General features: G+C 37.5%; 1 protein-coding gene across 1 annotated transcript in view; it reads left to right on the forward strand.

The window, feature by feature from the left end:
* The first annotated feature begins 3732 nt into the window (after positions 1 to 3732).
* The window catches only part of COL4A3 (collagen, type IV, alpha 3 (Goodpasture antigen)), a 50471-nt gene continuing 42561 nt past the window's right edge, over positions 3733 to 11642 (forward strand). The window contains exons 1-6 of the mRNA XM_009325116.1: positions 3733 to 3747; positions 6641 to 6730; positions 8495 to 8539; positions 9023 to 9067; positions 9363 to 9425; positions 11079 to 11105. Of these exons, the coding sequence (XP_009323391.1) occupies positions 3733 to 3747; positions 6641 to 6730; positions 8495 to 8539; positions 9023 to 9067; positions 9363 to 9425; positions 11079 to 11105 (285 nt within the window). The remainder of the gene's footprint in view (positions 3748 to 6640; positions 6731 to 8494; positions 8540 to 9022; positions 9068 to 9362; positions 9426 to 11078; positions 11106 to 11642) is intronic.

The following is an 11642-nucleotide window of genomic DNA, read 5'->3' on the forward strand; positions in this document are numbered from 1 at the left end:
ATAACTAATATTCAATTTCCTTATCTTACAACCTGGCAATATACTATTGTTTTGTTATGGTCCTTTGATAATGGAGCTGCAAGCATCTTCCAAGGATGTGGAAACATCCAGTAGTATAAGTGAGCAATGATTTTTTGGTTCAAAGCTCCTTTACAGAAGGCAGAATCTAATCTTATGGAAAAAACATATGCCAAAACATTAAGTATTATCCAGCTAACTGTGCAATGTAAAATCATCTTTGGTCTTTTCAGTTTAGTTTGAAGTGATATGTGTACACAAAAAGACCTAAATTGATCTGAAAGCTTACTAATGGGAAATTAAACACATTCTAAGCATTCTGACTTCTTGAAGAGCAAAGGCTCTTTTTCTTTAAATAGTTTAATAACTTTATTTAGTTACGTAGCATCATAAGTTTCTACACGTTCATGCATTTAACTTCACATTGAATTATCTGTGATTGTACGTTAAAAAGTTTCTTCTGTATCTCTACATATCAAGTCTTTTGCAGATTATACCTATTATAGAAGAGTCATTTCATTTGGTGATTTCTCTACGTGTCCTGAAAACTGTGCTTTGCATACAAATACTGTAAAGAATCTGCTTCTAGCTTTACTTTCACAGGTAGAAATAAGGTGCAACTCCATGAAGGTCTATAGAATTAGAATGGTAAATAACTGGCACTAGGAAGATTAGAAGCCAGCTGTGGCTATTTCTCAGGAAAGCTCTCTATGGTCAGCCAGGATATGCTCCCAGGTACACTGAAGAAATTCAGAGAATTTGGAATACTGTAAGCATTTTTTCCTCAGTAAACAGCACCTTTCCTGGACTCAGACATATGTCTACTAAATCTGTAACCTAAATCTTTGCTTCAGCAGTTGAGATTGCTGAGTAAATGGGTCTCGTAGGTCTTGTAGTTAATTTATAATTTTCATATGCAGGCCTTAAGAATGTGGTAGCTTGAGTCACTCACCAGCCCCGTACAGCAGTAAAATGCAGTGCCTGCAATTTAAGACTACTTTTATTGTGTACTGTGTTTACATCTTTCCTTGGGATGCTGAACATTGAACAGTTACCGGTTTTATACTGCTTAGCAGACATGTACCAATAACCTGTGTCACCTATTTTGAAGAGAATACTTTGGGATGGAAGGTACCATTACTGAATAGGGAACAAGAAAATTGGTCGTCTTATAGGCTATTCCAAATTTATTTTGAGATATATGTCACTTTATCCTCTGGTATTTATGCTTAAAGGCTTAAGATATCTGTCATATAACTTACTTGGTGAATTTAGATTAGCCAGTGCCAAACTGATAGACCTCACTGAGAAGAAATCAGGATACCGTTTGTTGTTAATTCTGCACTAGTGTTTATTCTTGTGTCTCTGGGATATAATCATATTGATTAAAATAATAGTAAAGGTAGCATAGTCACATGGTTTCTGTTTTACATGACACCTTTGTTTTCCAAATTCCAAAATTCCAAATTTTCCAAAATTCTGATTTTGAATTCTAGCTGTCAGATCAGGGAAAGAAAGACTCTTCTTTAGATATGCCAAAGAATTAAGTATTTAATGTTTGCAACTCTTTAAAAATCTAGCTTGAAACATCAAGTAATCACCTATTGATCTGTCTATAGAACACAGGCAGATACAATAATTTCTTGGGGGGATTTGCTTTTCATGACCAACTGATTCTAATTTCTCTTCTATTTTGTAAATGAATGTTTAAATAGCTGTTCACTTGAGGAATACCCCCTGCATCTATGTTTAAATTAATAGATGGTGTCATCTCGCCTAACTTCAGCCACCTAAAAGACAGGCAGCTGCTGTCCATAATTGTCTAGTCCATAGAGAACAGCAAGTACTTACAGCATCTTTCCTCCATCCTAAAAGAGGCACCTAAAGAGACTGGATGAGTCATTCCAAACTAGGTGTCAAGTTTCCTTGTGTAGTCAATGGAAAGAGACAAACACCATGAACTGTGTAAGAAATGAAGGCAGCTAGCTCATACCACACACCTCAGTTTTGGATGATAAAGATAGAAGACATCGATCTTAGCTTGTGGGAAGAAAATATGCTTTTCAATTCTGTAAAATGTTTTACCTGAACAGATTGCTCCAGGAAAATTTAAATTTAATGACAATCTGACATTATCATTTTAAAATGTAATGGAGAACATTTTTTTCCTCTGACTGTTTTTGAGAACGCCACTGGAAAAGTTACAAATTTGGAACAGTGCTGCTGTTGTATTATGACCAGCTGTAGGGGTTAATTAATTCTGTCTTCAAGATCTAAATAGAAATTTCATATCATACCATCTTAAAGGCTTTAATCTTGTAAGAAAAAAATACAGTTCTTCCTTCTTTTCTGAATTTTATGCAACTTAGAAAAATATCTTCATAACCAATAAGTGATATTTGTCCCTTTCTTATTGTCTGTAACTATACCATAGTATATGGTCATTGTGATAAACATACATACTAAAGTGGGAGGGTAAACTGAAAAATAGCCCTCTTTCTACAGCGGTGCAGTTGAAAAGTCATTCAGCAAGAGCTGCAAAAGCGAAGGAAAGAATTTAAGTGTACAAAGAAGCACAATAAATGCAGTTTACTCCACATCTGTACGAAATATATGGCTTCAATAACCTCAGTGATATTTTAGTATATTATTTATGTTAACAAAGGATTTTTTTTTCCTCCTCCACTCCACTGAAATAGGATATCTCTACATGAGTGTAGAAAAGGGTTAAGTATTCTCATATTCACCCAGGATCTCAGATGTGCTTTGCAGCTCTGCTGAGCTCCCTGCTACCACAACTACCTAGTACATGAGCTAGCCAATTTAGTCATGCTGTCTATCCAGTTACATACTGAATAGCCTTGTTTTGGTTTTTTGTTTGTTTCACTTACGTGTGAACAATAAAAAAACTGAGTATCTCTTCATACTTGATTAATCATTGAATTTTCCCAGATTGTAGTTGCTCCCAGATAGCCATGCCATACTCCGGCAGTAGAGGTCACTCAACACTCAGCCCTCCAAGGAGGGCTTTGAATTCCAGGCTCACCTGAAGACACAGACATGATGGTAGCAGCTACAGCCCAGGACTTGCTGCAGGAGTGGGGACATCCCTGTGTGAGGGCACTCACTGCCACACAGCTTGGCTCAGGAAACCTCCAGAATTAAGAAACAACAAAGTTGAGCGTCCTTTGTAATTGTATTAGGTACCATCAGCCAGGGTCAGGAGGTGAATGCAGCTACAAAATGTCAGAAAAAGTATTGGTTAACAGATTAAAATAGAAAGAATATCATTGTAGTCTAAAGGAATTATCAGTATATGTATTTGTTTCTATAGTAAGCTATTTAAAGGATCATCAATGTTTAGTGCTGTGAGCCCAAACTCTTGAATTTTACACTTCATACTGGTATTATAACCCTGGTGGTGTTAAGCACGGCTTCTTGGCCTTTACCCCAACTATAAAATTAAACTAGTGCCCTTATCTGTCTCAAAAGACAATACAGAGGAACAATGAGCTCTTTTCTGCTGTTGAGAATTGCCACTATTCACAAACTTTTTTTTTAAAGTTGTATTATCTGTGAAATAATTACCTTACTGAGATCTCATTTGCCCCTCACCAAACAACACAATGAGAAAAATAATTTTATTATAAAGTTTGTCTTTTTGTTTTTCAGAGCTGTGTATGCAAAGGTAAAAGTCCCTGCTTTTGTGATAGCATGAAAGGTAATAAGGTAAGAACAAATACATTTTTCCTTTTTTAAGATTAGCTTATACCTGGAAATTGTTAATCCATTAGTTGAGTTGATATAGTGAGTGAATTTATTGTGTGATGGTATTCTGTCAGCAGAGTCTACAGAGAATTGTAAAAGGAATACATTACCTTACAAAAATGTGCTAAAATAACTCTGGGGACGTTGTTTAACTAAGATGACTTTTAAATTTATTTTTTTTAAATGCATTCATCTGTTTACAGCATTGCGTGATGTTTGAACACCAACAGAAGAACAACTGTCCAAAGCACTAGGTCCCTTTCACAAACTCCTAACAAATGCCCACAGATACCATTACCTTGGCAGCAGCTCTCCTGTTACAAACTTCATAATGCCATCAGGAGTGTCATGTTCAGTGCTTCCCTCTTTGCATCTTGGGACCTTGCCCATCTCCCCCCCTTTTCTGGTTCCTGAAGGAAAGCTACATGCACTGGCATCAAGCAGATAAATCTCCTGCAGACCAACACAGGGCATGAGTCTCTGGGTCCTAATCCCAAACACCTTGCCAGCAGTGAGGGAACAGCATCAAATCCGTCAAAAGTAACAGAGCCGCAGCTCTGCCTGTTGCCAATAGTAGCTTGGCAGAGGCTCGGAGTGGCTTTTAGACAAACCTGAATTACACAAATACCAAAAATTCTTTCAAACTCCTGCTTGTAGTTGGAAAAACAACTGATTCACAAATGAAAGGGGCATTATTAAAGAAGTCATGGCTGTAATTCGGGCTAACTGTGGACACAGTGATTGCCATACTAAACCTTATCAGTAGATTCCAGATGGCTGTATAGGCTTAGGGTTGTGATTAGTCCCACCGATTGACACATCTGGCTGGTAAAGAATTATTCACAACTTTCCTCCTGTACTTTTATTGCCAAGACAAAATGTAAAGTTGCACCACAGTAAACACTACTAGTCTTGCCTTTAGGAAGCTTCATTTCAGTGGTGGAGAAAAGTTCTCTCAAAGTAAATATGCTCATTATTAAAACACATTTTCATAAGTGGGAAAGGAGAATACTCATGTCTTTAGTAAAATCTCAGTGCTTATTTTTCATGTTCTTAGTTGGTCTAACCTGACTTTGTCCTAACCAGTAAAATTGAGACCAATTGAAAAATTAGAAAAAAAAATAAGCTGCCCGCTAAAAGAGAAACATTAATAAGAATAAACACCTGCAACTTGTCTTCATCGGTTCCACGTTAAAGCAACTGAGCAATGAGTAGGTAAGAAGTAATCATTGTTTACACTGATGGAATTTTTTTCAGGCAGCTTTGGAAAGTCAGGACAACTACATTAATCAATATGTTTTGGTAACTGTTCAACATTAAGAAATTCTCGAACCCAAGAATCCTCTGATCTTGTTGATCTGTCAAGAAGAAAGTGTGGATAAAATTGCCTGTACTGTATGGAGAGGAGTGAAGCTGTCAGGAGAGTGCAGTGCTGCTCTGTAGCTGGAGAGCAGTGAGGGGGCAGCAAGTTCAGTGGAGGAAGATCAAGGGCTTCTTTCGTTTTTCTGTGAGTTAGTATCACGCCCCCTCCAGTGGCACGTCTTGGTACAGCATTATCCTTTTTTGCCTTCCTTGGGATGCTGCTGGATGAAATAAATGATTTGTTATAAAAAACTATGCCGGTTTATGATACAGATCTCACAGACACTTCATAATGCAATTCTTATTTAGATTTGTGTTAAAATATTCTGGGATTATATTCTATCTTTCTTTTTTTTTTTTTTTTAATTCAGAACCTATTTAAAATCTGGTGAGCTTGTGGGATTTTGAGGGGCGAGAATTGGTGGAGGGAGAAGCCAAGGTATTTTGGCTTCCCTGAGACTTCTTTTGGATCCTATCTTGTGCACCAAATAGTAAGATACCAGAACTTCTGCACAGCAGAATTTCAAATGCTTTTTTGTATAACTCTCCTCTGATAAAGCAATAGGAAAATCGACTCTGAGAGAATCAATAACCCCATCCTCTCTCTCCCATGTCATGCTGTGATGTATAAGGTCTTGAATAGGCAGCTCTTCACTGATGTAGAATTGAGCATGCTAAATTGCTGCTATCTAAAGAGCTGAAACACCTTTTCTGTGAGTTTCTAGGCTTGAAGCACTTTATTTTAACCAAGATAAGACTTGCACCTTCATTATATTTAAATAAAAAACTGAAAGTGCTCCTTCCACTGTAACTTAGCCTCCTGTATTCTCTTTGCATAGCTTTAATCTTCTGTGCTTCCTTTACGTGGTTTGGTTATTTGAACTTGACCTTAAAAGACACATGAAAAAGTAATTGGGTGTCTTAATTTCTGAGACTCAGAACAATTTTTAAAAGTTGTTGCTTAAAGCAAACTTCTTTTATTCTATCTGAATGGTTTCATGGCATTTGACTCCCACTGTTTCTTTCCATGGCTTGCATGAAGAGAGGTATTGATGATTTGGAACTTGCTGTACAGCAGCAGCCATTAAGTTTGCCAACTAGAAATTAGGGCTATGATGGATTTGGATTTGTGTTGCTTGTAGGGACTAAACACGATACAGAATATTAACAAGGAGTATGTATCAGCTGCTTTCTTAAACTTTTCCTGCTGCCAATTAAGTTCTGTACTCTGCAAAATCTTGAGTACTGTTGTCTTCTGATCTCTTCAACCATACTTACGAGCATGTTACTTCAGTGGTACCATGTGGCCTAGGCAGCACGTAGGCGGGACCACAAAAACAGGTCAGTGTGGGCAAGGGTAATATATCTGCCACAGTAGCAGACAGGTATGTAGAAGTTAAAAGGTACTGAAAGTAATAAATACCTTAGAAATAAGTTATCAAAAGGAGAATTCATGGATATTTTAAGAACTTCATTCTCTTAATGTTTACAGGGTGAAAAAGGCTTTCCTGGTGTTCCAGGTCCACCTGGTCACAGAGGCTTTCCTGGTCCAGAAGGGCCTCCAGGGCCCCAGGGACCAAAGGTAGGTGTGTACGTGAGACACAGAGAGAGAGAGACACAGAGAAACTACTGTGCTTGACTGTGAAAGTCAGCTATGACTGGGTACAGAATTCTGTTTTAAAAAACAAAACCAAATCAAAACAAAGCCTGTTTCAGAGCCTCCTGTTTGGTGAGGGATGTTGTGTGGTCACCAGCTGCAGTGGTCATTTTTGATGGAGTCGAAGTAGCTGATATGAACATGGGCTTTTGTGGTCAGCTGTCCATTGGCCAGTGCTAAAGCACCTGGACTGAACTGCCAGAGGCAATGAACATGGGTCTAAATAGATTTTAGCAGCGTAACCTCAATTTTGTCCTAACAGTATACTCTGACATCTATTGCTGGAAAGAGAGTAAACAAGCTGCTACTGAGACAAATATGAAAAACAGATTTAAGAAAATTTGAAGGGAAAGATGGTTTTTAAGATAAATCTTGGTCTGTTTAGGAAATACCTGGTTGCCTGCAGTATGGAGAGAGTGACTTCGGTGACTTGGGATTTCTTTCTTTCCTGTGTGCCTAAACTGAGGCTGAATATGAATTTTCAATGACTCCTGCATGAGCAGAAAAAACAAATAAATTGCTCATTAAAAAACATTTTATTTCTATTTGTCTTGAGGAACAGCACTCCTGCTGTCATCGATAAATTGACTCTGGTGAATAAATTATTTGTGTCTAAATATGGCGTGAACTCAGTCACAGTATAAATCAGGAGGGTATTGCCACAATCACGTTATATCTAGGACCTGCACTAATGTGGCTCCAGCACTTATCCATACCTTTAAACAAATGGTTTTTATAGTTTTAATTTGCTTGGGTATTGTTGCATTATTCTATCCTGTCTCGTTTTTACAATACTTTGTGGAACTGATACTCATGGTGGATCTCATACATGTTGATGAGCCATTTACTTGAACTCATCGAAAGTGTTTAGTAGAGCATTTCCCTTTTAATAAGTGATAATAACTTCTGCAAGAATGGCAAAAAGTAAGGATAATTTGTCTGCAAGAACATCTCTGTTAGCCTGAATGCTATCTACTGTAGTGTATTCCAGTTAGCTTTTCCTATTCACCACCTGTACATTATCTTAAACGAAATGTCACCCAGGATTTTAGGAGCTATGCAGTTCTGTACATTCTCCATTTCCTTTCAGGGAATGATAAAAGTTTCTTATTATCAGTAAAGCTCTAAGTGTCTTGAAACAATTCTAGCAGGTTCTGTCTAGACTGTGCTGTGGCATGCTTTGCTGTCTTCTTTCAGCCTTGCTCTCCCACCCTGCCTAGCCCCCTTTCAGCCTGCTCCTGGCTTTCCTTTCCATGCACAACAGTGCAGGTGAGAGTTGTTGGTACATGCGTCTACCTGAGGATTAGCTGACCATCACCCATATCTGGGAGCTGAAAAGCTCTCCTGAGTCCTGGTGAGGCTTCCAGCTATTTCCTCATAGGGAAGCACTTCCAGCTCTCACAGTTTGAACAGATCCATAGCAACTGCTTTCTTAACATACCCTGACTGTTATTTTTTTGACCGATGATGAGATATATCCCCTGTAAACACTGAAAAGGAGGGTAAGATGCCAAGATTTATGCAAGTTGTATTAAATGCTTGTTTGCTTTAGTGTCTGTAATAGACAAATCATTTATTTGTATAGTTTTGTGTGCATGTGTTGGTATTAAAAATATTGCATGTCCTGTTGACATACATGTGCTTTTTCTCAATTATATTGAAATACGTTGTTTTCCACTTGTGATCTAGGGTTCTCCAGGGCGTACGGGCTTAGTTGGACCCAAAGGTATACGAGTAAGTATTTATATTTTAAACAAACTTGTATGTATTAAATGTCACGTTAAGTGCCAAATTGGTTCAATAATTTGTGAAAAATAAAAAGAAAACATTATGTATGATTTTAAAGTACTTTTAAAATTTATGACACGGAGCATGCACATGCATTATCTGTTTTTTAGAACTTCCGCCTTTTTTGCTACACCTTATGTACAAGGTTCATGCTGTATGTATTTAGTATTGGGGTGTGCTGTGAAAAAGTCAGACTAGAATTCCATGAAGAGTTGTTTTGGGTTTTTTTCTGTGGGCGAAACCAGTCTTTGTTAACAGTGCATAAACTACCATTATACTTGGTTCACAGTCAGAAGGGTTAAGGAAATAACGATCTTTTGATAGACTCATACTTGCATTCATTCTTCTTATGAATGCGATCAAAAGGAAACCTGCATCATGAGCTTTTGCTTAATATTAGTAATTTTATTCCTGTTTTTATATCATTAGGGAGTCGCAGGAATACCTGGATTTTCAGGTCCCCCAGGCCTTCCAGTAAGTAAAACCAAAACTGATTTAACCATTTTTCTCTTACTACAGTCTTCAGTACACAGTTATCCGCAGCCCAATGTGCTCGCTCTAGTCTCAACATCAGCATTGTCTCTGCCAATTAGCCTAGAGGTAGCAATCTTGGCATCAGCAGTTCTTACTCATTGTAATGATTTAAGAACACATTGTAGTCTGTCAAGTCTTGTGAAACACTACTCCAAGATAAACTCTTTCAGTGTTGCTGTAGGGGAATATGAATGTGTGAAAACAAAGCTTTTGTCGATTTTGCACTTCTTTTTAGGGTGAACCGGGAACTGTTGGTCCTCCTGGGCGCTCGGGTGTTCCAGGATGCAACGGCACAAAGGTACAAACCAAGCTGAATGTTATGGAGACTGTGTTTGGCTACGCTTAGGAATGGCCAAAAAGCATTCTGAATTTTTCCCCCGATATACAACAACTTTGATTTGTTTTGGTTTGTGACTTTATCAACTAGGAAAAATTTGAATCATGAGGCCAGAGGAAGGATAAGTGCTGCCTTTTTGTGTAGGATAGATAATTAAATAATACATGTTAATGGCCTTTGCTAAAAAGTTGAGAATAATATTTGATTTTGACAGATGAAACTTTTTGCATTAAATCCAGAAGAACTAATCAGTTTTGTCCATCCTGTCCTTCTGTTGAAATGGGTTATAGAAGAGATAGATAATTAATTTTATTTCACCAGTATCTAGCTTGCAGTTGACAATTCATAAGTCCTGAAAGCAATTAAAAGAAAAGGCTTAATGTTAAGTTACAGGTTTACTAGTTTTTCTTTGCTCTATGAGCAAATGCTTCCAGCATTCTGAGAGAGGGAGTCAGAAGAATGCCTACTACAAAAAATCATACATTTCTAGTGAAACAGTGAACTGATCTGACACAGCTAATAAAGTCTGGTGTCTGGGCTAGAAGTCAAGACCCATACAGTCAGGCTGTGCCCCTTCTAGCAAATATGGTGATAATGCAACTCACAATTTTGGTATGATAACATAAAACACTTCTTTTGTAATCACATTTGCTAAAATCAGGCCAAATAATAAACAATAAAATGCATTAACAGTCACTCTTACTACTTTCAGGGCGATCGAGGTTTTCCAGGTCCTCCAGGTAGAAGAGGTGCTCCAGGCGTTCCAGTAGGTGTTTGTGAAATTCATGATTGTGTGCATTTCTACCACATAAAGCCATTCACTGAAGGAGTGTGAAGCCTCACATTAGCTGGTATTGACAACAGTTGAAATATATAGGTATCCCCATTTTATTAATACGAAAACTGTGTGGTGAAGAAACCAAAGTTAAAAGTAATGCTTTATCTGCTGCATGTTGGGCCTCAACTTCTTAGTTAATGAGTGCATGCGAATTCATTGACTGGTGTTAGCTCTTCAGTGTCTCAAGGGATACTCATGAAAATTTACCACACGCATCTCTAATATATATTTAATAGATTGCAGTTTCAGTTCATGGCTAAATACCTTTGAGGGTATGGCCTAATTAAGTCAATAAGAACCAGGAATTAAACTCAAAACTTCTTGTTATGGCTGTATTGCTTTAACCCTGGGGTTTGTTTTTTCTCTTTAGAAATGTGTTTTTAAAAGAAACGTCTAAACAACAAATGGAAAAGGAATGCTGTCTGTCAAGTTCCAGTGGCTTCAAATCTAATAACTTCTAAACATTATTTTACTTCCCCAGCCCTCCTGATTTTATTTATTTATTTATTAAGGTCAGGCTTCAAAACTCTTCCCGTCACTTGTAGAATTGGAAACGTGAGACTGGACTATTTTTTAACAATATGCCCTTTCTTCTTAAATTCAAGTCTGGCACAGTGTCATGGTTTAACATAGTAAACATGTACCTGGCTATACAACGTGTCCATGAAAATAAATCATTTCAAGAGCACTGAGCTTAGAGAATATTTAGAATCTGTCCTTTCACCATTGTTTCTTTTGCTTTTCTGTTTTAATAATATGATTGTTCTTCTCCCTAGGGTATTGCTGGCATCAAAGGAGAGAAGGTCAGTTATTTACACCATATTACGTGAAATATTTATTGGTGATCAACAGTTTGCGTGTATGTTCACTGCTGGAAAAGAGTTCCTAACATCTCCATTCATGGGAAACAGAAGGTCTACTTTCCAGAAGCAGCAACCACAAACTCTTTGGTGCTTTGTCTGTACTAGTTGCATTCACCCTGGGTTACAAAACAGTGTATACGTTTTTTTTTTCCCTTGAACTACTGTTATTGCATGTAATGAATTTGACACTTTCAAGCACATGAAGAACTAAGCCCCTCCCCCAAACAGCTTATGAATTCGAATGGAAATCTGCAGATGCACTAGAGAGTATTTTAAAGTGATAAAAAGTACCGAAGAAAAATTGAGGGTCAGGACTGTGGGTGAGTAATGTAGGTATGTCTGAAATGAAGATTGCTCCTAACAGAGAACTGGAATGCCTGAAAAAGGTATATTCTGTTTGATAAAATCTTTTTAAAGGTAGAACTATCCATAGTGGACAGTTGCCATCATTATGCAATCCTGATGTTGCTTATTTCC

Source organism: Pygoscelis adeliae, unplaced genomic scaffold (assembly GCF_000699105.1).
Source record: "Pygoscelis adeliae isolate BGI_AS28 unplaced genomic scaffold, ASM69910v1 Scaffold155, whole genome shotgun sequence".
Lineage (NCBI taxonomy): Eukaryota > Metazoa > Chordata > Aves > Sphenisciformes > Spheniscidae > Pygoscelis > Pygoscelis adeliae.